Source organism: Urocitellus parryii, chromosome 10 (assembly GCF_045843805.1).
Source record: "Urocitellus parryii isolate mUroPar1 chromosome 10, mUroPar1.hap1, whole genome shotgun sequence".
In the NCBI taxonomy this organism is placed as follows: domain Eukaryota; kingdom Metazoa; phylum Chordata; class Mammalia; order Rodentia; family Sciuridae; genus Urocitellus; species Urocitellus parryii.
In genome coordinates, this window is record NC_135540.1 from 24,503,111 (window position 1) to 24,530,641 (window position 27,531).

Sequence of the window (27,531 nt, forward strand, 5' to 3'; positions counted from 1 at the left end):
TCTCTACTCCTCCATGAGAGAGAAGTGAGGACTGGTTTTTGTTTTCATTTTTTCTTGAAATGAAAATTTCCATCACTTGTAGATTCTGTTTTTTGTGAGTCATTTTTTTATTGTGGTAAATCTCCATGAGATTGAATTTGCCATCCTAACTGTCCCCACTCCACTCATCCAGGCAGGGTCTCTTTGTGTTGCCCAGGCTGATCTTAAACTTGTGGGCTCCAGTGAGCCTCCTGCCTCAGCCTCCCTCACAGCTGGGATGACAGGTACATGGCCTCCATCTTAACCATCTTTAAGTGTAGGGGGTAGAGGCACAGAGGACTCTCATTGTGCAGCTACCCCTACCATCCTCTCCAGAACTTTTTCATCTTCCCAAACAGAAACTCGGCATTCGTTCAGTGAATTTCCTAAGTTATCGCCTGTTTCTCTCATTCCCAGGCCTGCAGAAATGCTCTTTGTCTCCTTGTCTAAAAGGAAAGATTGTGACTGCAGTTGTGACACACGCTGAGACATGAAAGGCCCAAGCCAGGGAGACTGACTCCACTTCCCGTGAGCATTTCTTTGAAAAACGGTTGGGTGACTTGACTTTTCTCCCATTTCTTTGTCACTTAGTGAAAACAATCTCCAGGAAGACCTCTTCGACCAGATCTTGGCCGGGAAGCTGGAGTTTCCAGCGCCCTACTGGGATAACATCACAGATTCAGCCAAGGTACCGTCTGGGCCTGACTCTGTGGGTTGAGCTGTGTCATGGGGTGCTCACCTGTCACATGGGGCATGTAGGTCCAGGACTTCTTCAATTTTTAATGTATGGTCCTTCTTTAAGTCCACCATCCCATGGGAAAGTCCCTGAAGTTCTTAACCAAATGCTGAAAGCCTGACTGACTGTCTTCCTGGTCCACCATGCCTACCTTGTTCCTCTGAACATTCATTCTTTCATTAATTCACAAAGTATGTATTGGCAGCTAACAATAAATGTTGGCGAGGATTTGGAGGAAACGGTACACTCATTCATACATTGCTGGTGGGACTGCAAATTGGTGCAACCACACTAGAAAGCAGAATGGAGATTCCTCACAAAACTTGGAATGGAATCACCATTTGACCCAGTTATCCCACTCCTCAGTATATACCCAAAGGACTTAAAATCAGAATACTACAGTGACAAAGCCACATCAATATTTATAGCAGCTCAATTCACAATAGCCAAACTGTGGAACCAATCTAGGTGCCCTTCAACAGATGAATGGATAAAGAAAATGTGGTACATATACACAATGGAATATTACCCAGAAAGAAGAATAAGATTATGGCATTTGCTGGTAAACGGATGGAACTGGAGAGTATCATGCTAAGCGAAATAAGCCAATTCCAAAAAACCAAAGGCCAAATGTTCTCTCTGATATATGTGGATGATAACACACAATAAATATGGGGTGGGAGGGGACAATAGAAGTTCATTGGATTAGACAAAGGGGAATGAAGGGAAAAGAGAAGGGATGGGAATAGGAACGATAGTAGAATGAATTGGGCATAACTTTCCCATGTTCACATACGAATACACAACCAGTATGACTCCCCATCATATACAACCATAGAAATGGGAAGTTATACTCCATGTATGTAGAATGTCAAAATACACTCTACCATTATGTATATCCAAAAAAATAAAGAGTAAAAAAAAAAAAAAGAACTATGTGGGTACTTATCAGAATAGAAGAATAAACTCACAAGTCTTGCTGAATTGGCAAAAGGACCAAATACTGCAGCAGGACCCTGTGGAGTGACAACAACCCAGAACTCCTAGGGGAGAACATCTTGATTTCATGGAGGCCTGGGAGAAGCCTTCTCTTGCACTGCCGGTGACACAGGTGGATGGCTCTGGTAAATGCCTAGTGGGCACAAAGAGTGTGGCTTTCACATTCAGTGTCTGAGCAGCTATGTGGCCTGTTCCCTGAAGTGCTTGGTGCAAGCTCAGGTTTCTGTATTCTGAAATTTTCCCCTTTTTCCTTCTCTGTGGTCTTCTTTCTTTTTTTATAGGAATTAATAAGTCAAATGCTTCAGGTAAACGTTGAAGCTCGGTGTACTGCGGGACAAATCTTGAGTCACCCCTGGGTGTCAGTAAGTACCCACCTTCCCAGGGAATGGATGTCTGCCCCTTGCTCTGTTTTGTACACCAAAACTGTGTGTGCACGCTCTGCAGCATCTGGAATCCCTGCCTTTCCTAATGAGCAAGTAGCATACAGAGAGCTCTCTGGAAGAAGGTAGTTGACACCAGGGTGCCAGAGTCTTAGATCCTGCTCTGTGGGTAACCTAGGCAGGTAACCTCTGGCCCTCAGTTCCTCATCTTCACAGTGAGGAGGTTGGCAGTGTTCTGAGGAGCCTTGCAGGTCTTGCCTCCTGTAGTTCTGGGTTTTCAGGATTTGCCCCAGAGATGAGCATGTTCAGACTGTGATCCGTGTGTCCACATGGTCATGGGAGAGCCCTTGTGGGACAGCGAGTCTGAGTCCCTTCCAGAGGCAGGCAGAGGTGTGTGATGTAGACTAGCATTTCCTCTGAGCTTATTGTAAACACAGCAAACTAAATTGTAAATGTGGGAGTCTCCAGAGAGTTCATGTACAGCCAAGGGCTCTTGTTGACTTGGGGGCTCCTGGGCCCTCCCTCTACTACCCTGCTGGCTGCTCTCCTGGGCTGAGTGACAGGGCTCTTGAACCAAGTAGCTGAGATGCCACATCTTTTTGTGAGCAATAAAGATGAATAATTAAATGAATTCCTTTTGTTTGTTTTGTTGCTGGAGATTGAATCCAGGGCCTCACACATGCTGATCACGTGCTCCTAACCTCCCACTGTCTTTTTTTTTCTTTTAACTTAAAAGAGGGGTTCTTGCTATGCTGCCCAGGTTGGCTTCAAGCTTTTGGGCTCAAAAGATTCTCCTGGCTCAGCCTTCTGAGCAGCTGAGGCTATTGGCATGCACCACCATGCCAGGCATGAATTCTTGATGAAAATGATAAATTGAATTGTTTTCCATGTTGCCATCGGAGGGATCAAGCTAAATTATGTGCCTCGAAAGAGGGTCTCGGAAGCCTAATGACTGTCCTCCTTGTCCATTGGAGACCTGTGCTGGCTCCTTGGTCTTTTCTAGTTCTCAGGAGTGGAGTGAATGGTCTAGGGTCTTTCTGAGTGCATGACATTTCTGAATCAAACAATAATTGTGTGTGTGTTGCTGAGGATTGAGCCATTGCCTCGTGGATGCTAGGCAAGTGTTCTACCACTGGGTTACAACCCCAGCCCCCAATAATAATTTTTGAAAGATCACTGTTCCCTTACTCCTGTGGCTAGGATGGGCCTATTTAAGGAAGAGGAGGTTGGTTGGGTGGTAACTGCTACAGGAAAGACGGCTTCCGTGTGAGGATCAGAGACCACTGTGTGTGATTCTTTTCTTTTCTGCAGGACGACACTTCCCAGGAGAACAACATGCACGCTGAGGTCACAGGTAAACTAAAGCAGCACTTTAATAACGCGCTTCCCAAACAGAGCAGCACTACCACCGGGGTTTCTGTCATCATGGTAAGTGGGGCATAGGATCTGCCACAGGGAGCCATGGCATCTGGCCTGACTGCTGAGCTGGCCTCGAGTCCTCTGAGCCAAGAGCTCAGCTCGCTGGGAAGTCGGTGCCTTCCACGTTCCTGTGTTCACGGGAGGATGGGCTTACACATGGAGGGCACTCAACTTCCCAGGCCTTGGGCACTGGGGGTGGTGCCTGCAGGTGCCAAGGAAGCCAGACTGACGGGTCCAGGTGCCAGGAGCTCCTGGGCAGCAGCCTCCGCCTTGTCTCCCTGTCTTGTTTAGAGAGAAAGCCCCAATGGGGTGTGCATTGTGAGCAAAGGCCTACTCTAGGATTCACACATAGATTATTCTATGGGATAAAAGAGTCAAAGGTAGACAAATTTGATTTTTTAAAAATTGGTGTTTTGTAAAAGACAGTTTGGGAGCTTTTGAAATTACAGAACAACATTTAAAATTTTTTTTCATGATTAGTAAAATGTTACAAAGTAACAAGAATCACTGTTTTTTTTTCCACTTTTTTTTTTTTTCAATACTGGGGACTGAACTCAGGCATGCTGTACCACTGAGCTTCATCCTCTGCCCATTTTATTTGAGATGGGTTCTCACTAAGTTGCTGAGATGGACCTGGAACTTGTGATCTTCCTGTGGAGTTGCTGGGATTACAGGCGTGTGCCACTGCACCCAGCTTCCAGAAGGTTTTTAAAGGAAGCTTACCTAAATAAATAAACACAACAAACAAAAGTGAAAAGTCACATTAAGATAAGGGAAGCCAAAGGAAAGTAACAGCAGAAGAAACTGAGTCAGAAGTGAGGTCAGTACACCCACTACCAGCTGTCCAGCCTCAGGGGCGGCCCCTCTCCCCTGGGAAAGGTTCTGTTGGTTTCCTTCCCCTCTGGAGGGAAGACTGTGGCTTCTCGCGGAAGCTTGTAGTCTAGGAACTTGATGTAGGAAGATGCAGAGTACACACACACACATGAGCACACGCGTGTGCATATATGTGCAACGCACCCTTGTGAATGGGAACTGCTCTGCTCTCCTGGTTGAGGTCCTCCACCACAGTCCCAACAGCTGCTGGCCTGTCACTCTCCTCTCCCCGGGGGGAGGCTGCCTTCACTTGGCAGCCCTGCATGTCCCCGCAGTTCCCCCTGCTTCCCTGGGAAGTGTGCTGTCCCCTCCTTCCCCAGACAAAGCGTGGGCCTTGTGACAACTTGCAGGACTTTAGGGTGCTCCATGCCAGAGACGCAGGCGGCCTCTGCAGTTGTGGTTTTTTCCCCTAGCAGTTTTAACAGTATTTTGCCAAAAGCCTGGAAAACCCGAGTCAATCAATCACAGAATGACAACTTAAACGCTTTGAAAAGAGCCATCCTGACTGAGCCGACAGTGTAAAGACTTTTCACATGACTCCCTCATGAGAGCTGGCATCAGGGGTGGGATAAGTAGCATGCAGCCTTGCCACTGCCCACGTCATAAGGCTACTTCTGGGAAAGTTTAGAAAAATGTCAAAAATTGGCCGTGCACAGGCTGAGGATGCAATTTGGTGGAAGGGCACATGTTTAGAAGTGAGAGGACCTGGGTTCCGTCCCGAGCACTGGAAAAAAAAAAAAAATTGGCATAGTCGGCATGCAATGAAAAAACCTTATTAAGAGGGATTCATTGGCATCAACATAACTATGTTATTAGCCTTATAATTTAGAAGGAAGAATCTCTACAGCCCTGTGCCCAGAATTCACTCGGTGATCATCTGCTGGGGCACCTTTCAACTCAGGGGTCAGTCAGGTTCTGGGATGATTGGCTGCTCTACCTTATGGCCCAGAGCAGCCTGTGTTCTGGATAAGGATGCAGACAGAACCTATATGTGGTTCTCCAATGGTGGTTGTCCGTTTGCTGATGAAGGAGTTCAACAGTCAAACGTCAGTCTTCTCAGCTCTAGAGAAGCTTGTGTGAATGCCCCACCCCTTTATTTGTAATTCCAGTGGTGACTGTGGAAGCTGCATGTTGACATGCATGCTCTCTGGTCATTCTGTGCTTTTGGCAGGGTCCTGTCTAACCTCGTGTTCCCCACACAACTCTGCAGGTTGTCAGCTCTGAGGAACTGCTGAATGGCACTGTCACATTCAGTACCTACAGGAGAGATCCATGAAGCTTGTCCCTGGCAGTACCCATTCTCAGGGCCCAAAGTCAGCCTGTGAATTTTGGCTTATTCCCAAAAGTGGCAGGAAGAAGAGGCCTCCTGGTCTTCCTCGCCCAGTCTGGACCTGACCTGGAGCATGGTTGTATGGGGAACGTGTGTGGTGCTCTGTGCCTTCATCTTCATCACCATTACCACACGTCTGAGCAGTTTTAAACACATTTTATGTCAAAAAGTAACCACAAAATGATTTCCCTGGCATGCATATGTCCTCATTACTGGGATATATGAGCTAATATAGTTTCTTGCAGACACAGATGACGGTAGAAATGGGGTGTATGAGTTTTGTGGCTAAATCATTAGACAGCTCTTGTGCAACTACAGACAGGACCCTCCTGCCCCATCACTCCAATGTTTTCTGACCCTCCATGCCCCCAGGGTTGATGCCTGAGGCTCCACTGAGAAGATTATAGGATAGGAATTGGTGAATAAAGGTCAAAGAAGTAAAGCTGATGCTGTTGTCTGCATTTTATTTGACAGTTTGATTTGACAGTTTGAGAGGCACCTCAGAGTTTCCTCCTTTACCCAGTTGAGACTGTGGGAAATCCCGAAGCAGAATGCTGGTATTCAATGTGCTGTGCTTCCTCAGAGCAGCTCCTAATTCTCGGCCCCTTCCACCCGCATGCTTCTCAGACTCTATGCTCCCAGGCAGCCCTTAGCTTCCTCCTGATGAGGTGCTTCCTGACATCCTCCCTGCCAGCCGAGCACGCCCCTGGAAACTAGTGAAAACTTCTCAGCTCTGCGCTCTGCCCGCCTTCCCTGATCCTTCCCAGATCAGAAGCTGGCGAGTGCAGGGAGGATTCCAATAGTTCTGCTGTTTTCCCTCAGGGGCAAGAGCGTCCTTTAGGGCACGACAGGGATCTTACCAGTGTTTTTGTGAGGGTTTTTGTTGTGTTTCTCCAACTACATTTCCAAAGCTGAATTTTTATCAGTAAGATGGTCTGATGCCAGGTAGCCTTGGGATAAGCGAGGGTAATTACATGGGACAGGGCTCTGGTTTCGGGGAGGACCGTGTTTGGGGCGTATACTTCCATTTCCTCTTGACTAGTCAGTCCTCAGCCTGCTTAAGGAAGGACAGTGCATTCTGCGGGGTGCATTCTGCCGGGTGGCTTCTTTGTTCATCCCGGAGCCATCTCGTGGCAGAGAAGGGAATGACAAGGAATGACAAGGACCCTGCTGCCTGCAGGGGCCAGGGCTGGAGAAAGGCCCCGCCCATGGAGCGCCTCCTCCGCGGGGATGGGGTGGCCGCCTTCAGGGGGCCCCTGGGGGACATCTGGGGTGGCTTCCTTAGTTTAAGATAGACAAAACTGTCCACCGTGTTGCTTCTGTTGAAAGTAAGTCTGGTTTCTGTCCCCGCTTCTCTCCTCCCTTCTCTCGCGCTCCCGCCGCCGCCTTGCTCCCCTGCCTAGGTCCCGGGCCACGGTACGTACTAACCGCACCGCCACCGCTGCCCGCTCTCGCGCTGCCCCGGGAGGAGGAAAGGAGAAGTAACGGGACAGTGGAGGGTGGCTTTCTTCCACCCGGGCATGTGCTGTGCTTAATGGTAGAAAAAAAAATCAGCCTTTGCTGCCTGTTTTCGGGTATGGGGGAGGCCTGGCCTCCGACTCGGGGGCTGGAAGCAGGTTTCCCCTGGGCTTTGCCCCGCCTGCCGCCTCCCGGTCCTGGGACTGTCCTGGGACTGTCCTGGGACTGTCCTGGGGAAGCTAGTGCTGCTGCACCGAGGCCCGGGAGGCGGCTGCGGGGCCTCTGGAAAGGCCAACTGTTGAGTCCGAGTCACGAGGTGATAAACTGCCTCTGGATCACTGTCCCCTTTAGCGAAAGGCACCTGAGAACTGCCATCTCCCTCACATTTGGAAAATCCGAGGTGGCAGGTTGATGGCCGTCCCTAGACAAGCAGGCAAGAAGTGCTGGAACTGAGTCGGGGGATGAAGGGATGGGGACGGTGGGTCCCAGTGAGGGGTCCGTGCCATTCCGTGGCTGGGTCTCTGCTCCTGCATTGAGGCAGGTTAGAAACGCTGAGGTGTGACAAGATGAAGAGTCCCCCTCAGTGGAAGAGAGGAGCAGGTGTGGAGATAGTGGAGGAGATTGCTCCATCACATTTCCAGGCCTGTTAGAGATGACACAGCCATTTGGGTCATAGGGCAGTATTTATGACATGGGAGAAGTTTCTTGAGACAAGTAATCCATCAAAGACTGAGTGGCCTTAGAGGGTTTGCTGAGTGTCCTGGGAATCTCCTGAGCAGTGATGCTCAGGATTGGGTGTGGCTCAGAACAGAGAGGACCCCCTTGGCCACCACAGGGCACCCGGATGGCACCAGAGTTGCCTTTTCCCTGGGCCACCAGCCTGGGTTGTGGGAGGGCCAGAAGCCATTGGCAGTGGCTTGCGGGGGGGTGTCCCCAAACCATTGCTTCTTTGGGCTCTGGTAGACTGGGTTACTTCTCCTCTTCTCCTCCTGGGCCCCTGCATGCTGTCGTGCTCTGACTGTGGCAGCTGAGCCTGGGCCAGGATAACGTGGTCTCTGCATTTCTCCCCAGAACACGGCTCTAGATAAGGAGGGGCAGATCTTCTGCAGCAAGCACCGTCAGGACAGCAGCAGGCCTGCCGCCGAGCACCCGCCCGCCGCGCCCTCAGCCGAGGAGCCCCCTGCGGCAGCCCTGGCCCCTGCCCCTCCGGAATCTCCCCCATCCCCCTCTCCTGCCGCTGCCACAGGCGGGGAGCGGGTAGGGACTTGGCGTCGCCACCGAGACTGAGCCCCCTGCAGAGGGTCCTAAGCCAGGAAGGCTCCGCTCCTGCCCAGCCTTGCTGTGCCCTGCCCCGAGGGAGCCTCTCTCTTCTGACTGCTCTTAAGTTTGCTGGCACCTTCCGTGGGCTGCCTGGGGACCAGGAGCCGGAGTGCTGCAGCCAGTGCAGGGCTTGGCTTTGCCCTGCACTCTGGACTCTGTTTCCTAGGTGTCGTGGGCCATGTCAGCCCCGAAAAGACATCTGAGGGACTGGGTTGAAATGTCCATGTTTTGGTGCGGTGGGCACCTTGCCGCTTCACGGGCAGAATGCAGCGGATCTCAGGCACTTGGGGACTTGGATGACCAAGCCCCTTGAGATCTCTTCTTCAAGGACACTTGGCGTGCTGTGCTCCCTTTTTCATAGAAAAGACACAGACCTGCATTTGTCCCTTCCTGATGGTGTTGTGAGAAGTGACATGATACTTATCTGAGGGGGCTGGTGGGGATTGGCTTCCTGATAGAAGCAATGAACACCTACGAGGACAATCTGGTCATTGGCCACTAATTCTAGACTTTGTGAAGGACGTTCAGGTACCCGAGGAAGCAACCGGACCATTCGGCTTGAAGCGTTGGGTCACCTGAGACCAGGTGTGCTATTTATTCGTACACGGACCCCAGAAAGTCACATCTTCCCTTGAGGGGACATGGTTTTGCCCAACTTCTCCCAGGTGTGTTAGGAAATAGGAATGAGATGGCCTTCGTCTCTGGGAGCAGGCCGGGCATCTGTGGGCAGCGTCGTCCTCAGCAAGCCAGCCCTGAGCGGAGCACAGCAAACCTGGGGTCCAGAGTCACCCCACGTGTCCTCTCATCAGCTTTTTTCATCAGGAGCCGGCCAGGAACCACAGCAGAGGCACTCACCTGAGGCACGGCCAGGACTGGGCGGGAAGGTGCTCCTCCACATCCTATACGAACCTTCTGGAAGGCTGCTGGCAGTTTTTCCTCCTTTTCCACCACTCTGCTCTTTTTAATGATTGTACATAACCCGTGTATTTGTTTTACCTGTTCATCTTCTAAGCTGGGGTGAGGGGTGTGTAGTTTATTCTCATTGTTAGATTTTTTTGCCTTCTTACAAGTGTCCCTGACCTGCAATAAATATTTCCCTCTTCAGAAAAAGCCATCAAGGGTGGCAGAGGTTTCTGTTTCTTGGGAAGGACGTAAGAATCAAGCACCAGATGAGGCCTCCACGGGCGCCAGTGTCTGATCACCAGGTGGAGAGGGAAGCTTGGGAAGAAGGTGAGGAGGTGTCCCTTGGCTGGTTTGTGTGAGCACAGGTGCTCCCCTAGAAAAACAGGCCATCTGTTCACAGTCCAGGAATCGAATCGGTAGCAGGAAGGTCATGCTTCATGGGGGGAGGGGAGCAGGGCAGCCACTCTGTGTGTGGCTCCCATCTCCCTCTCAGGCTGTGCTGGCCACTGTCTGGGCTGCATTCGGCGCCTCGGAAGCTGCAATGCCATCTGCAAGGCTCAGGTTTCTGTACCCTCAGAAGGTCTGCTCACCTGTTGCTCCAGTGACCTTGGTCCTGCCTCTGCCCCCAGCTTCTCGAGGCTTTACAACCCCAGGGCTTGAAATCCTCCTCCTGGCTCTGCATCTTGGTTCTAGTTGCTGAAGAAATGAGCTGAGCTGATAGGCCAGGTGGCATGATCATTTCTGGGCTGGTGCTGACCCCTGATCAGGTCAAGACGCTGGTCATAAAGTGCAGGTGGGTTTCCCAGGCTCACAGCTATAGCAGGGAGAAACTTCAGGAGGAAGGCAGTTTCAGATTAATGAGGCATGGTTCTAGAACATTCTGCCTGTGTCTTCTCACTGACTGGTTAAAGAGCTCCCTTTTTCATAGCTTTCCACAGAGAGTGTTTTTATTCATGCTGAGGAAGAGCCAATGTAGAGGGAGCAGGCCCCCACCCTGCTCAGAGCCCAATAGTTGCTGCCTCCCTCAAGCTGCCAGGCTCACCAACATTTGCTAAAGGACAGCCAGGGCAGCACCAGCCCCTGGTATCAGGAAGAGGGACCCTTCTTGTGCAGTGCCAACCCCCTGCTAGGAGGGAATGCAGACAGGAAGTGGCACAAACCAGACGCAGCAGCACCACCCAGCATCCTTAAGTAGCTGATTCCTTAAAAACCTAGAGAAGGATGAAAAAGGAGCAGAGGAACACGACCAAGGTCACAGAATTGGCAAGGGCCAGAGCCACGATGCATCAATCCCATGATGTTTGGGGGCATCCTGTTTACCCAGAGGCAGCAAGGCCTGGAGGTGAGGGGTCATTTAAGTAGTGGTCCTGCATAACAGTTCTGCCACCACAAGCAGATTGTTCACTTGGCCATTTGTTGAGCAAACATTAAAGGTCTGACTTTGTAGAATCCAAATCAAATACAGAAACTGACCTTGGAGTGGGTGTCTCAAAAGGGAAACGGTGAGCCGCCAAGCCATCAGTGGGCGTCTGCTGGGCTCAGCAATTGGGCAAGTGTCTTATTCTCTCATTCTGTTTCCTCCAATCTCCATATCTTTTCAAAAAGGCTGCCATGACAGAAATATAAGGAATATATGGATTGAATGCATTTGGCAAAACCTCCCAGAATATTGCCTCGGCTCAAATGGAGAAATGTGAATTGGGGGATAGGATAGTTCAGGAAAGACTAGCTGTACTGAAACAGAAATGCCGGTTACTGTTCTCTTGGAGAAAGCCCTAGAGCAGTCACCATCCCATGGAACATAACACAAGTGGCACGTGTTACCATTTTCTAGTATTGCATTAAAAATTTAAAAGAAACAGGTAAAGTTCATTTTCAGAGTATATTTAACCAAGCGGGATGTGCCAGTTCTGTTACATAATTAGCAAGATGTTGCCCTGCTACACTGCTTCATCCTGAAGGTCTGGGAGTGGAGAGTTGGAATGATCCCTGGTTCACTGGGAGTCAGCAAAAGTGCTTCATCTTAAACCGTATCATGAGCACTTGTGCAGATCTGGTGGTAGGAGCTGAGCCCTCCCAGTGTACAGTTCTGTTCTGGGGCCTTGGTGTTTGAGGTGCAAATAAGGCGCCAGTCATCCAAAAGAGGGCAGCAGGATTGGTGAGGGGGCAGAATCCCCGGCAGCCATGGTGGAAAAATCTGCAAGGTATTAGAGAAAACTTGAGGCACATCATTCCATGCCCTCTTGCCACGTAAAGAACTTTTCTGAGCCAGGCATGCTGACGCACTCCTGTAGTCTCAGTGACTCAGGAGGCTAAGGCAGGAGGATTGCAAGTTTGAGATCAACCTAGGCAATTTGGTGAGACCCGTCTTTAAATAGAAAGTCAGATGCGCTGGAGGTGTAGCTCCATGGTAGAGCACTCCTGAGTTCCATCTTCAGTTCTATTCTGTGGAAAGCATGCAGACTTCCTTCAATCTCCCTGGATGGTCAGCCTGAAGTCCAGTAGGAGGCACGAAGGTTCAGCATCGAGAGAGGCATTTTAAGCAAGAGTCTGTAACAGAGTGGGCCAGGGATAGACTCCACTGTTTTCTACAAACTGAAAGCCTGGCTCTTGGAAATGCGTCAGTGTTTGTTGGTAATCACAAAGCCTTCTGTTTGTGGAGTGTTTTATCCTCTCTCGCCTGAGCCACTCATGGCCTGAGAGATGGATACTGGTGACCTATGTAATAAGGTCAAGTCTTGGCACAGGCAGGAGCTGGGACTTGGGGCTTTTGGCTCCCAGGCAAGTAGCCTGTAATGAGGCTGTTCCTGTGGGTGTCAGAGGTGCCTGGGGGGATCGTATGTGTCATTAGATGGGGTGGGGAGATTTTTTTCTCTGGAGGGAGGTTGGCATGTGTGACCTTGCCTCATCTTGGCAGAGGTCTTTGTTGCTATCTTATGATAAAAGGCCTTGTCCTCAAAGACAGCCGTGGGAAGTGAAGTCTCTCCAGTGTCACATGGTTGAGGGGAAGAAAAGGGTCTATCTGGTACAGAGCCACTCGTTTGCCCCTGTCACGCCCCTTCCCAAACACAGCTTCCATTTGGGCTGGAGCTCGGCTCTTGGGCCTCCCGAGGTCAGCATGGTCTCATCTTGACAGAGGAGTCTGGCAAATCTGGGTTGGACACCTCAGCGCTTAGGTGGAAGTTGGGTCTGAGGACTGTCTCTCAAATAATCCAAGTTCAAAGCTGAAGGGCACCGGCGTTATCCACCAGGTATGAGGAAAGGCCAGTCCTCCCCAGCTCTCCCACAGCCTTGGTTTGGGCCAGGGAGAATATTCCTGAACTCGAGACGAGAGAGAATTCATGTTTCTGGTATGTGATCACTGAGCTCATTAGGAGTCAAGGGAATGTTCGTCTCCTTCCTTAGCCGTTTCCAAGGAGGCAGGCCGCCCAAGGCCAGACCTGGTCTATTTTCTGAGCCCTCTTGCTCTGTCCCAGAGATCTGGTCACATTCCTTAAATAACACATTTTCAGTCTTGATGGATTGGTCATATTTGAGTGAGAATTGATAGGTGAGAGAAGGAAACTCTTTAATTTCTCGGTGCGAGGCATTTTAAAACCAGGCCTAAATTACCATCAGGAGGGGTCCACTGTGCAGGCCCATCAGTGCGGCCTCTGTTGGGGGTCACACAGCTTCATCCCCAGCCACCTCTACCTCGATATTTTTCTATTGCTTTTTTTTAAGAAGTTAAAATTGGATAAAGTATATGAATATTGAGCAAACACTAAAAAATATCATGTTAAACGGGTGCTATCATTAAGAGTCCTGTGTTGCGGCTGGGGTTGGGGCTCAGCAGCAGAGCGTGCGCCTAGCATGTGCGAGGCACCATTGAATTCCTTATGCCCAGTTAATATTCCATGGTTGACTGTGGCTCTACGAACAGCAGAGGCAGTGCAGGCGCGAGTGTTTTTAGGTTCCAGGAGGCAGTGGCTTGGTCAACCTTGCTCCTGTAGCTTATGAAGAGGGAGGAGTGTGCTGTCTGGCTACACTCCTTGTCCTCTGCCATTTTTCTCCATGTTTCTAAAGCATAATATTTACAAATTTAATACCAGTGAGGATGTCTCGTATAGTTTACCATACTTGGCATTTCTGTGGTTTTAAGACGTACCCCCCACACACTAGTGTGTCTATTGTCTTTCTTCTTAATGGTTTATAAAATAATGTGGAGCTTAGATGGAATGGCAGAGTCCCTTGTTTGGTCATTTCTAAGATTCAGGGTTGGGTCACTTGTGAAGCTCTCAATGACAGACACTTGGCCAGAGAAAGCCCGTTTTCATCAGCAAAGTGAATCAGAGCTTGGCATTTTCTTTGTGAATAATTGCTTTATCCATATTAAAACTTAAGGGTGAAAAAGATTTTTAAACAATTCAGTTACAAATTCCATTTTATTAACTTTTTCTGTCAAACTGTTCATTTCAAATCTTTGCTTTTAGAGAATATATGAATGTGGGAGGGGGAGGAGGGACCCCTCTAGGCAAGCTGCCTGGGAAACAGAATGGCATTTCAACTCAAAGTTCACAACATACAAAGAATTTATTTATGTAATACAGACCTTTTCTCAAATATTTTTCACAGATTCCATACAGTAACCTACTAGAAAAGTAGAATTATACAACACCAAAATAACATTATTTCTTAGTACAAATCGCTAATCAAAAGGAAGGTAGAGAGTTTAATAACAAAGAGAAGGTAGGACGGTGTTGCTTAAGACAGCAGCTGGTGGCCTCTGCACTCAGACCCCAGTGGCCCTGCTCTCCACAGGGACACAGGCAGGCCTCTTGAGCTTTGGTACTTGCATTTACTTTCAAAGAAAAACAAAGGCTGTGAGCCCAAGAGCATCTCCATCACTTCATCTTGTTGTGCTATGAGGACAACAGGTCAGGAAAAAACGGTAAATATTTCACACTTGCTATAACTTAGATCCTTTGCTTACCACACAATAAAATACAACAGCCTCCCCCACACCATAATTTTCTAGACTAAAACATGCTTGAAGAATAATATTATAGAAATAATTCATTGAGATGTCTTGAATTACATTTACCATAATTTAAACATTACTATTTAAATCCCAGAAATTTCAGCACTGAAGAAGCACAATTGTTTGGAAAAATTCAGGACCAAAAGTACACCATAAAATCCTCCCATTCCATTATTATAACCCGTTTCCCTGTTGCTAAAATCATATTTCTCAAGATTACAGGTAAATGGGAAACGTTTTTTTTCATAATATAGCTAGAGTAAGTGGGCTTATTTGTTCCACTGTGCATTTCCATAATTGGTGAAAATAGACTTCTCATTATGACTAAAAATATAGATTTTTTTAAAACTACAGAACCCAGCAGCCAGTTTTCTGCTTTGCTGTTCCCCCCCAAAAAAGTCAAGCAAAGTCTACAAAAATAGCAATTAACTTTAAAAAATATTTTGCTTGTTCAAGCAAATTTAAGTTACATTCAGATGTGATAGCTATTTCTTAGAGAACGATGCTCAGGGTCTCTCCACTGCTCAGGCTGGTGGCAGCCGAGTGCCGTCACCATCAGTAGCGGGTTTGGTATTCATGATGCCACCGGTTAAAGTCGTTGTAAAACAGCACAATGCTTCCCGAAGCCATGCCAGAAATGATGCACCTGGGAGAAACACAGAAAACGGGGTTTGCACACTGACGCTTCCTGGGGCTTGTGGCCAAAGACTTGCCTTCCCCAAGCCCATTAGGCCGAGGGCAGCAGTCAGACTGCGACCCGGTGTCAACTATGGTGTTTTCTTGATGCCTGAAAGAAGGATCTGGGGAAACTCGGGTGCTGCCTGCTTTTTCATGGACAAGGCAAGTACAGCCAGTGTGCAGAATGAGTCACTACAGCCTGAGTCAATGCCACCATTCCTGGGGGAGGCTGGCCTGTAGGATGAACCTATCCCTTTATACAGGCATCCGAACCATAGGAAAAAACTGAAGGAGCAGGTGGCACACACCAAGTGACAAATGTCATCTCTGCCAGGACAAAAAATGACTCGGAATGAGTGCTGACCACCGGCTGTGGCAGAGCGCTTGCTGGGCTGGGCTCTCCCCTGCAGAGGAATCCTCTGGGTCATCATGTGCTGGGTATGGGCCTGGTCCTCATAACAGTGACTGCCATTGTCCCTGGGCAGGGATGATGGAGAGCAGTAAGGGAGCAGTCGGGGACCTTCCCTGCGGCTGCTCCAGGGCAGAGAATATCAAAGTGGCAAAAGTAAGTCTTCCTATATCGGTTATTAGTGTAAAAAGATTAACTGTCCAGTCAGAAGGTTGAGACTAGCAGAATGGATAGAAAGTATGATCTGACATGCTGCCTACAGGACACTCACTCGGACACAAATATGTTGAAAGTGAAAGAATGGAAAGAGATATTCCATACAAATGGTAACAGAAGAGCTTCAACAGTATCCGAAGTGGTTATACTAACATGAGACAAAATGGGTTTTAAGTAGAAAACTGAGACACTTGTTGATAAAAGGGTCAATTCATCCAGAAAACAGAATAAAACATATGCATTAAACATCTGAGCCCAAAGAGGTGGAGTAGACACCATCAGAGCTGAAGGGAGAACTAGTTCTACAGCAATAGGTCGGACACTGCAGTCGCCTACTTTCAATGAAGAGTAGAGCAACCAGAGCAAATAGAGTCCCTACAGTCTCAAAGGTAAGCCACATACTGGGCCTTCAAACCAGTCTCAATGATTTAGAAAGACTGAAATTATACAGAGTATCTCTTCTGATGGTAATAGAATGGAACCAGGAATCAATAATAGAAGGAAAACTCACAAATACGTGAAAATTAAACCCCGGGTCAAAGAAGCAGTCATAAGGAGATCAGAAAATGACAATACACAACGTCGAAATTTACAGGATGCAGCCAAAGTGCCAAGATGAAGTTCACAGCTGCAGACGTGTCCTCTAACCCTTGAATCGATGACATTAGGTTGCACCTGGCAGCTCACACCCATAATCACAGTGACTCAGAAGGCGAAGGCAGTGCAAGTTCAAGGCCAGCCTCAGCAACTTAGCAAGACCTTCTCTCAAAAAAAAGAACAAGAGATGTAGCTCAGTGATGTGCCCCTGGGTTCAATCCCCAGTGTCAAAAATAAACTAAGAAACTGAGCCCAAGGCTAAGAGAAGAAATGAAATAATAAGGGCAGAGAAAATAGAATACAACAGAAAATCAAAACACATTGACAAAGGAAAAATAACTCCAGAAAGTAGGGATGTTACTACCAGTTTAACATGAATAACAAAGTTATAAGATTATTAGGAACAGTTGGATCCCAGCAAATTAGACATCCTAGAGAAAACGGACACATTCTTGGAACAATATACCCAAACTGAATCACCACAAAAGAGAGAACCTGAATAGACTTAAAACTAACAAGATTGATTCAGTAATCAAAAACTTCCCACTAGGGCTGGCTAGGGGCTGGGGCTGTGGCTCAGTGGCAGAGCGCTTGCCTAGCATGTGTGAGGCACTGGGTTAGACCCTCAGCACCACATGAAAGTAAATAAAGGAGGCCTCAGAGGGCCCCTTGCCTTAACAAAACAAAATCTCCCAATAAAGGAAAGCCCTGGGCAATATGGCTTCACTGGTGAATTCTACCAAAAACTTAAAGAAGGGTTAACGCTAGTCCTTTTCAAACTTTTCCAAAACATTCAATAGGAGGGGCCCCTACTAACTCATGCAATGAGTCCAGCATCTCCCTAATACCAAAGTCAGAAAAAGACACCACAGACGAGGTCCTTATGAATATGGATGCTAAGTACTAGCAAACATATTAAGACTTATACACCATGACAAAGTGATAGTCATACCTGGAATGTAAGGTGGTTCAATATGCAAAAATCAACACAACACACCACATTAACAGAATGAGCCAAAAAATCCACATGATCATCTGGGCTAATATTGAAAAAGCCTTTAACAAAATTCAACATCTTTTCATTATTTAAAACACTCACCAGGAATCAAAAGAAATTTCCTCAAATGACAGAGCATTTATGAAAAATCCATAGCTAACATCATAGTAATGAAATTAAGTTTTTCCTCTATGATCAGAATATGCCCATTTTTACCATGTGTATTCAACATAGCACTGGAAGTCTTACACAGTAATTAGGCAAGAAAGAGAAAAGGAATCTACATTGGAAAGAGTAAAAATTATCTGTGTCACAGATGACAGGTAAGAAATCCTTAAGATTCCACATTAAAAAAACAAAACAAAAAAACCTTGATAGAGCTAATAAATAAATTCAGCAAATTTGAAGGTTTATAATACAAAAAATTGGTTGTATTTTTATATACTAACAATGAATAAAAGAGAAATTAAAAACAATCCCACTTACAAAAACATCAAAAAGAATGAATTACTTGGGAATAAATTTAAGGAAACAAAATACTTGTATACCAAAAACTATGAAATGTTGCCGACAGAAATAAGAGAAATGAGTGGAAACAAACCCCATGTTGAATCCATCCCATGGGCTAGACAACCTAATGTTAAGATGTCGATACTACCCAAATAAATCTCTAGATTTATAGTAATCCCTACCAAAATGATTTTTTTTCCAGAACTAGAAAACCCATCCAAAAATTTATCAGGAATCTCAAGGGACCCCCAACTAGCCAAAACAATTTTGGGAAAGAAGAAAAAAGTGGGAGGTGTCACATCTTCTAGCTTTTAAACTTACTACAAAGATATAGTAATTGGAACTGTCATAGTGGCATAAAGACAGACACAGGGACTAGCAGGATGGAACAGAGGCTTAAAAATAAAGCCCACATATATGGTGTTCAATCACTTGATGGGTGCCAAGACCATTCAGTGGGGAAAGGACAATCCTCCACATGCAGAACAATGAAGTTGGGTCCTCACCTAGAACTAGAAACCTCATGGGGGATGCTTTGTGACCTTGAATTCTGCGATGATTTCTGAGATATGACACCAAAAGCACAGGCACAATAGAAAAGATATTTTGGACTCTAAAAATTAGACATGTGCATCTAAAGACACTGAAGACAGTGAAAAGACAACACTAATCACGAGGGAGCTGTAGAGCCACAAGGGAGATCCCTCCACACCCCACACCCACTGGACAGTCGTCATAGAAACAGAACAAGATGAACCCTGGCGAGGACGGAGAAATCAGACGCCCATGTGCACTAGTGGGATTGGAAACCAGTGTGGGAGCTTCTCAGAAAGGTACACATTATTACCATACGATCTAGCAATTCCACACCTGGTATTTACCCAAATAAACTCTGAAAAAAATCTTAAAACAGGTATCTATGCTAATGTGAAAGCATATTATTCACAATAGACAAAAGGTGGAAATAACTCAACTGCCCATCAAATGCATAAACAACATCGTATATCCATCCAGCAGAACATCAGGCTAGGAAGGAATGGGATTCGGATACATACCATAACATAGCCCTGAAAACATGCTAAGTGAGATAAGCCAGACACAAAAGGAATATTGTTTGGTTACACTGTCAGGAGGTATCCAGAAGAGGCAAATTCCTAGAGACTGAAAGTAGAATAGAGGTGAGCTGTAGAGAGGCAGTCATTGTTTAATTGTTTGGGCTGATGAAAAAGTTCTGTAAATGACAGTGCTGGTCACACAACATTGTGAATGCACTTAATGCCACAAAAATCATACACTAAGAAAACAGCCTATGTTGCCACAATTTAAAAAACCAGGAAATATCTGTATAATACGACTTTAGATACCAGCTAAAAATTATCCTCCTGTAGGGCGTAGTGGGTGCACACCTGTAATCCCAGCAAACTGGGAAGCTGAGGCAGGAGGACTATAAGTTCAAAGCCAGCCTCAGCAATTCAGTGAGGCCCTGAACAACTAGCGAAATAAAAATACATAAAAAGGGCTGGGATGTGGCTCAGTGGTTAAGCACCTCTGTGTTCAATCCTCAGTACCAAAAAAATAAAAATAAATTATCCTCCCAATTTACTTGGGATATTTCAGCACATAAATCAAGTCTCTCTTGGGCTGGGGATGTGGCTCAAGCGGTAGCGCGCTCCCCTGGCACGCATGCGGCCCGGGTTCGATCCTCAGCACCACATACCAACAAAGATGATGTGCCCGCCGATAACTAAAAAATAAATATTAAAAAAGTTCTCTCTCTCTCTCTCTTTAAAAAAAATAAAAAAATAAAGTCTCTCAGTAGAATCCCCAGGGTCAGAGACAAAGCATTTTATGTTATACATGTTTACAACTCTTAAAATTTTGCTTATAAAAAAAGGTGCTTTAAAGAAACATAAGAGGCTTTCCAGCAACGTAATTGGAGCCTTTGCTACTTAAATCCTGTTTCTTGAAAACTCAACGTCTGTCCATGAATAGCAAGGCCATCAGAAAATAAATCACACTTAAAAATGTTCTTAGATCCCTGATACTGGGGAGGCTGAGGCAGAAGGCAATTTACAACACCAAAGAGACCTGGGGATGTGTATCAGTGGTAGGAGTGCTTGCCTATCAAGTGCAAGGCCTTAGATTTGTTCCCTAGTAGTGCAAAAGATCCGTGGAAATGATATTGGCTTTGGCTGTTTTGACTGCACAGGTGATGCTGCCACTCACCTAATCCATCAGCTCATTTAAAGGAAGTCCCTCTGAGTTTTTAATATTACTGTTATTAGACTGTTTCCATTGTTACCTCTGGTCATGAGATAGTGCCATGGCCCGGATTCCAGCATCACAGCCTGGGTAGGCAAAGAGTTGCTTGAGGTCAGACACCTGCCAGACCATGACCACACCGTTGTCTCCTCCTGTGAGCAGGTACTGCCCGTCCCGGCTCAGCTGGATAGCCTGTGAGAGACAGCAACATTCAGTAGAGATGGGGTTGTGGGAAAAGGGCCTGGTGTATGTGAGGCCGGCGCTCACTGCCAGCTACTGCCGTGAGGGCAGGGTGTGGGGAAAGACTGATCCTTAGAGAGTCTTAGGAAATGAGTTGTAGAAGGCCTACCATTTTTCAAAATGCAAGTGGACAAGGTTAGGCAGTGCTGGAGGTTTATTTTCATTCCTTACAGTTTTGTTTTGATGACTCATTCATGGAACTCGGTTCCATGAATGCTGCCTGAACGGCCAACTGTGGCGGGGAGCATTTCTTCAGCAGTACTGTGATGCATCAGCCCATCTTGTGCCAAGGTGGCAGTCAGGGCCAGCCTACCCTGTGGCCCCAGTCAGGCTGCTGCCTTTCCTTCCATGGCACTAGGTGGGGCAAAGCAAGCAGCCAACAGCTTAAGCAACTTCTCCAGGCCTGCTGGATTTTGACAGCAGCTGTAGAAACCAACAGCTGCTTGGATGGTCAAAGCCCAGGCCTGCACTGCAGCCGGCCTCACGGCCAGCTCCTCACGGCCAGCTCCTCACAGCCAGCTCCTGTGGTCCGGCCGCCCCACCCTGCATGCACAGCACACAGGCGGAGTCTGCCCTTTGAGCCTTTGAAAAGGGCGTCCACAGATGAACGATTTCGGGTCCAGGGCAAACATTTTTTAATGGTTGAAAAATAATTTCTCATGACACGTGAATATTAGGTGAATTCCAAATCTGAATATCCATAAATAAGGTTTTATCGGAACCCAGCCACGCCATTTGTCCTTGGCTACTTACACAGGTGGTTGCATCAGAGACTGTGGGGTCCTCAAAGCCTAAAATATGTACTGTCTGTCCCCTTACAGAAAAGGGTGCCTGCTCCTGATAGAAAAGGCTCCTCTCAGCTTCGGCTGCCAGGTCTATTACTCCTGCCTCTCCCCTGGTCACCTTCCCACTTGGCATTCCATCCCTACAAATCTCCTTCCTGTGGCGGGGAGGCCTCCAATTTCTCCAGTCCCTGCTAATACCTGCAATCATCTGTCCACCTGGGCACAGTGAATGTGGGGACAGATTATGAAGGCAGCCAGATAAAAACAAGATCTAACTTCAGAAAACTAGACTTACTTTGTTTCAGAATTTTAGGATAATTGCCTAAGTCTTTAATCTACCCTCTGAGAAATTTTAAAATTGTATGAAAGGGATGTTTTATACCCATTCAGTTCACATTTGCATACATGCCAATTTTTAGTAGCCTCTTAAATATAGCTTATTAAATACACAAAAAGACATCTAAGAAATAAAAACCCAAATGTGGAAGACAGTTACATATAAGATATATTCTCAGCCAGTTGCTGTAGCACGTGTCTGTGATCCCAGCGACTTGGGAGGCTGAGGCAGGAGGATCACTGGTTCAAGGCCAGCTTCAGCAACTTAGTGAGACCTTGTCTCAAAAAATAAAAAGGATTGAGGGAGTAGCTTAGTGGTAAAGCACCCCTGGTACAAAACAAAAAAACAAAACCCCCCAAAAACTCAAAGCTTTTCAATGAAATATAATTCAATATGAGCAAAAATCCTATTTCCTCTGTTCATTTCACAAATGGCAATCTCCAGTGATACCTGGGAACTACAGTGAAGACTAGGACAAATAGTTATTTGCCACACTTATAAAATTCAGCTGATGAAAATGTGTTGACCTTATGGTTGGGGTTCATTTGAATTATATACTTGAGGATTTTTACTGGATAAATGCTATATTAAAACCGTTAATCTTTAACTCTTTGTTCTAGTTAAGAATCTCTAACACTAATTCTGTCTAAAAGGAAAAAAAAAATCCAGGATTTTGAGGAATATACATTCATCAGCACTCAAAACATGTTAATGGCCAGGGGGAAGCATGTCCTGCCCCTCCATCATGAGGGGCCTGTCCGTGTCCTCCGGCCGTGAGGGCCACCGTAGCATCTACTGAGCTGCACTGTTTTCTACCAAACCTTCCTTTATGTGGTTCTTGATTCCAACCCAGCTCGGGATCCAGTGAGTTGTGACTCCAGAGACCTATTAATCTCATCCTCTGGGTCCTGAGTGATTTGGATGACCCTGCCTGCACTGGTTTTTAAGGAGGCAACAGCAGGCCACTGTGGTCAGTGGAGACCGACTGACTAAATCAGCCCCAAGGAAAAAAAATCACTGAGCTCCTAGGAGTGAGAAGGTGGTTATTGGTTGTGGTGGACTAGCTGTGCTGTCCGGACAGGCTGGCCTGCTTCAATCCAAGTGACTCATGAAGACATCCACACATTGTCTAGGTGCTATATTATAATAATGCTATTTACCAAAATGCCACTGAGCAATCTGCCACCTGAAGTAAAATAGGTGTGAAGCCTTGATCCGCACAGAGGTTCCCCAGGCTGCCTGGCTGCCTGCAGCATTCTTGGTATTTCAAAGAAACTCAATTTCTGGTCTGGCTGGTGACTGATTTGCTTCCTGCTCTCCGTGCCTTGCATAGGCTCAGCCTGCAGGGTGGAGCTGGAGATCCTTGCTCTGTGATGTCTCTGTTCGGGACTGTGGTTTCCTTCTTCCCTCCCCAGGTGGCTAGCTGTGTGTCTCTGAATGTCTCTGCGGCCAGCAGTGCTCACGTTAGGGAGCGCACCATAATCACACGGTTGCCGCTTTCGAGTTAGTGAGTGTGATAGAGTGCAGGAGTGCTGGGGGAAAGGCGTGGACTCTTAAAGCCCAAAATCCAGCGGGAAACATTACTGAAGGAGGAATGGGGGCTGCAGGGCAGGGAGAGGGTGAGTGCCAACAGCCTGCAGGATGCCTCCCGCTGCTGCCTGAGGAACTTGCTGAGCCGCTGGTCTCGCTGCAGTGCCAGGGGACGGTTTGAGCCAGCCAGGGATTTCAATTATTTACAGATTTATTAGTGCAGCTGACAAAGTAATCACAGCTCAAAGTGACAGATTATCAACATTATTATTGTAAAGAAAAGAGGAAAGGAAAATCCTCTGATGTGTACTTGGTTTAAATGAAGTATTATGGGAAAGAAGGGAAAAATAAAGCAGAGGGCGGGAGCTGTGTGCTGGCTTCCACGTCGGGGCCGGCGGAAAACTCAACAGCCAGCAAGGAGACTCGAGGAAGCCTGGATCCCAGCACACACAGCCCTTGTAGGGATTTTGTTCCTGGAAGCTTCCTGAGCCTAGTGTTCACCTGGGAGAAAGGGGTGAGCAGACGAGATGGGGAAACTGGGAGGACTTGTGTCATCTCAGCTGCCCAGAGTCAGGCTGTGCACTGAGAAAATGTCCAGAGCCAGCCCAGGCCCACACGCGGAGGGCAGAGGCATGGGGGCCCTGCTCTTGCCCCCAAAAATGTCCTGGGTCCTCTTTGTACAATCACATGCACGTCTACCCAGATGATAGGTCTCCCACGGCTTCACTTTCCCTCTGCCTGCACCAAGGAGCTTTGGTGACAACGGAAGCACCTTGACAAAGTAGCTCCCAAAGGACCAGCCTCTTTTCCTCAGCCTCTAGCACTGGAGCCCTGGACTTAGAACAAAGCCCAACCGGAGGGTCCACTCAGGGGAACGCCTGCCTGCCTGGCTTCATAATCCGCAGCTCAACTCCCTCAGCTTGACGGGCTGCGCCTGCTGTCCGGGAAGAAGTCGAGTCTGACCCTAGTGCTAACCTGAGGCCCTGTAGGGTAATCTGGTCTGTTCAGCTTTTATACTTGGGAAACAGGAAACTTCCTTAGATAAAAGCACTGCAGTGCCATCAAAAGTCACGGCTTCCCAGGCCCTTGAGAAAACCCCTGCTGCTGAGGGCCTCTTCTGCTTCCCGGCCTGGCACAGCCCTGAAGCTGGGGCCTGCTGTGCTCTGCGACTGTCCAAGTGCTACCTCCCATGTCCCTACTCGTGTGGAAAAGAGGCCAAGACAATTCAAAAAGATTTCTGCAGCCACCCCTGGGCCCCTCACTTGCCACACCGAGGTAAAGTGGGGAAAGCAGAAAAGCCTGAGGAGCTCACCCTGATGTGATCATCCGTTTCCACAGTGGCCTGGAGCTTCCCATTCACAGTGAAGGTGCAGAAGCAGCCGTTTTCATAGAAGATGACACAGTGACCCTCTCGTGAAGCCTGGATGAGTTTTGGTTTCAGGCAGTTTTCCGGACCCTCTAAGGTCCTTAACAAGTCTCCATTCATGGAATGTATGAGACATGGTCCTTCTGAGAAAGAGGAGACACAAAGGCAAATACATAATCAAGTCAGAAGGCTGGGGTGTAGCTCAGGGGTAAGGTGCTTGCCTGACGGGTGCAAGGTCCTGGGCTCCAGCTTCTGCACTGTGAAAAGAAAAGTGTGATCTGAATCTCGAGCACAGTTCAACCAGGATAATGGTGTTACATGACAGCTGTAGAAAGCTTTTTTAAAAAACTATATATCATCTTATGTGCAAGTTATTTTGCTAACTCTCCCCTTCATGTCTGCCTTCCATTGGGAGAGGAGAGAAGCTACGCCATGTACATTCAAACTCGATTTTCCTCAAGAGACAGGAAGTTACTTTATAAAATCCATTATGCCAAGAGGTGAAATTAACTGGAGGCATTCAGAAAGGAATGGGACAATTATTAACAGACTCAAGGAGGGCTCAGAAGCAGGCAGACAAGGGCTGTTGTCAGGCATACTGACCTCTCCCTGCACCTCTCAGGGGCCACAGTCCCACCCTGTGGTCTATGTAGAGAGAGCGCAGTAGGGTGGCTGCTGAAGACTTAAGCCACCTTCCTTCCCACTGCTCACTGAACTGAAAGGGAGACCATGGTGATCTCTCATGCCCCAAATTCACATGGGCCATCTCCTGCCACCTCATGACAACTAAATCTGCTTCTATGATATCCTCAAAGCAAGCAGCAGCATTCAACACTGCCAAACCCCTAGGGTGACCACCAGGCTGGGATGCCTGAGGAGGGTGGGAAGAGGCTGAGCAGCTCACACCTATCACAGCTTTTCTGTTTCTACTGAAAACCTGTGACATACAGAGTGAAGAAGTAGACACGGCCGTTCAGGGAGTGTATAAGTTTTTGTGCTCTTAGGCAATGGCTTTCTCAACAGGACCCCTAACGCTCAGGAAGTAATGCCAAGAGTTAATAAACTGAACAGCATCGAATTAGAAAGCTTTTGCACAGCAAAGGAAACAATTAGGAAATTGAAGAGAGAACCCACAGGATGGGAGAAATCTTTGCTAGCTATTTTTCTGACAGAGGATTAATATCTAGAATATATAAAGAACTCAACTTTTACACCAAAAATTCAAATAATCCAATTAATAAATGGGCAAATGAATTAAACAGACACTTTTCAAAAGAAGAAATACAAATGGCCAACAAATACATGAAAAAATGTTCAACATCATTAGCAATTAAAGAACTGCAAATCAAAACTACACTGAGATTTCATCTCATACCGTCAGAATGGCAGTCACCAAGAACACAAGTAATAATAAATGCTGGAGACAATGTAGAGAAAAAGGAACATTTTTACACTGCAGGTGGAACTGTAAATTAACACAAATCAGTAATGGAAGCTCCTCGAAAGACTGGGCTGTAGAAAGCCTTTAAAAAAAAAACTACATATCATCTTACATGTGAGTTATTTTGCTAACTCTCCCCTTCATGTCTGCCTTCCATTGGGAGAGGAGGAATATGACCAGCTATACCACTTCTTGGTATTTACTTTGAAGAATTAAAGCCATCTTACTACAGTGATACATGCACACCCATGTTTAGAGCAACACAATTCACAATAGCCAAACCATGGAACCAGCCTGGGTGTTCATCAACGGATGGATGGATAAAGAAATGTGGTGTATAAAGTGAAAGCAGTCATGAAACCTCAGAGGTTTAGGGGTCCTATGTTTTCTCTTATATGTGAAGCTAGAGAGGAAAACAAAGGTGGAGGTGGATCTCCTAAAAATCAAAGGGAGATCAGTAGAGGAAAGGGGCCTAGGGGAGAAGTCCTAAGAGAGAATATTGGTCAAATTATATTGTTCTATTGTGTGCATGTGTGAATGTGTAACAAAAAATCCCATCAGTACGTACAATTATAATGTACCAATTTAAAATGTGGGGAAAAAAGATTTTGTGGTCTTCAACATAAATATAGACGGGCAGTCTTTGCTTTTGCCCAGTTCCAGCATGTATGAATTTCAGTTATTACTCCCTGAACAACGCTACCTCCATCCCCAACAACACAGTTCAGCTTTCAGTTATCACAGCAGCTGAATAAAGTGGACTCCTTGAGGCTGGCTCTTCAGGCCACAAACCACTATGTAAAAATCAGTTGTGCATCATGACAAATGACCAGTCACATCACTTTCAAAGCACAGAGGTGACTGGTCTACTGCACATCTGGGATGCAGTTCATGCTCAGACAGCAAACACAGTAGTTGTGTTGCCTCCTTGATTCCCAGAAATAAACTTGTAAGACCTTTTATACACATGGACAACACAAAAGGGTATTGGCCACCACAGATGAAACTTCAACAGAGAAATAAAAAGAAAAAAGCTGAGAGTGGAATCTGAATTGAGTATAAATGGAATTAGAGAATGAAGGGCAGCTTGTGGACAAGGAGGTGACACTGTAGTCATGCAGCTAGGAAATGAGGGAAGAGAGTTTATTGATACAAATTAGGAAAGTGCTTGTAACATGACGATGTAGCTGGGTTTGGTAGCATAGAACTGTAATCCCAGCAGCTAGAGAGGCTGAGGCAGGAGGATCATGAGTTCAGAGCCAGCCTCTGCAATTTATCAAGGCCCTGAGCAACTCAGTGAGACCCTGCCTCTAAATAAAATATAAAAGAGGGCTGGGGGGGCTGGGGATGTGGCTCAAGCGGTAGCGCGCTCGCCTGGCATGCGTGCGGCCCGGGTTCCATCCTCAGCACCACATACAAAACAAAGATGTTGTGTCCGCCGAAAAATAAATATTAAAATCCCCTCTCTCTCTCTCTCTCTCTCTCTCTCTCTCTCTCTCTCTCTCTCTCTCTCTCTCTCTTAAAAAAAAAAAAAGAGGGCTGGGGATGTGGTTCAGTGGTTAATTACCCCTGGGTTCAATTCCTGGTACCCAAACAAAAAACAACAACAACAGAAGTGATACCAGTAAAACATCCCATCCAAGACCTAGAGGATAGTTCATGACAATGAAAGCACAAAAAATGCTGGAAGCTGGTCCAAACTTAGAA

The 27,531-nt window shown here is 46.9% G+C and overlaps 2 protein-coding genes across 9 annotated transcripts in view; one reads left to right on the forward strand and one right to left on the reverse strand.

Annotated features, from left to right (window-relative positions):
• The window catches only part of Dclk2 (doublecortin like kinase 2), a 150,226-nt gene extending 140,682 nt beyond the window's left edge, over positions 1 to 9,544 (forward strand). For 4 of the 5 annotated variants that reach the window (XM_026384687.2, XM_026384690.2, XM_026384688.2 and 1 more), the window contains 4 exons: positions 610 to 706; positions 2,035 to 2,115; positions 3,445 to 3,561; positions 8,285 to 9,544. In XM_026384687.2, the coding sequence (XP_026240472.2) occupies positions 610 to 706; positions 2,035 to 2,115; positions 3,445 to 3,561; positions 8,285 to 8,500 (511 nt within the window). In that variant the 3' untranslated portion in view covers positions 8,501 to 9,544. The remainder of the gene's footprint in view (positions 1 to 609; positions 707 to 2,034; positions 2,116 to 3,444; positions 3,562 to 8,284) is intronic. The other variant, XM_077803182.1, reaches the window with a different exon arrangement.
• Positions 9,545 to 13,976: 4,432 nt separating this feature from the next.
• Positions 13,977 to 27,531, reverse strand: part of Lrba (LPS responsive beige-like anchor protein) — a 683,057-nt gene continuing 669,502 nt past the window's right edge. For 3 of the 4 annotated variants that reach the window (XM_026384651.2, XM_077803581.1, XM_077803580.1), the window contains exons 55-57: positions 24,330 to 24,526; positions 20,166 to 20,317; positions 13,977 to 15,102 (exon numbers count right to left, since the gene is read on the reverse strand). In XM_026384651.2, the coding sequence (XP_026240436.2) occupies positions 15,012 to 15,102; positions 20,166 to 20,317; positions 24,330 to 24,526 (440 nt within the window). In that variant the 3' untranslated portion in view covers positions 13,977 to 15,011. The remainder of the gene's footprint in view (positions 15,103 to 20,165; positions 20,318 to 24,329; positions 24,527 to 27,531) is intronic. The other variant, XR_013344428.1, reaches the window with a different exon arrangement.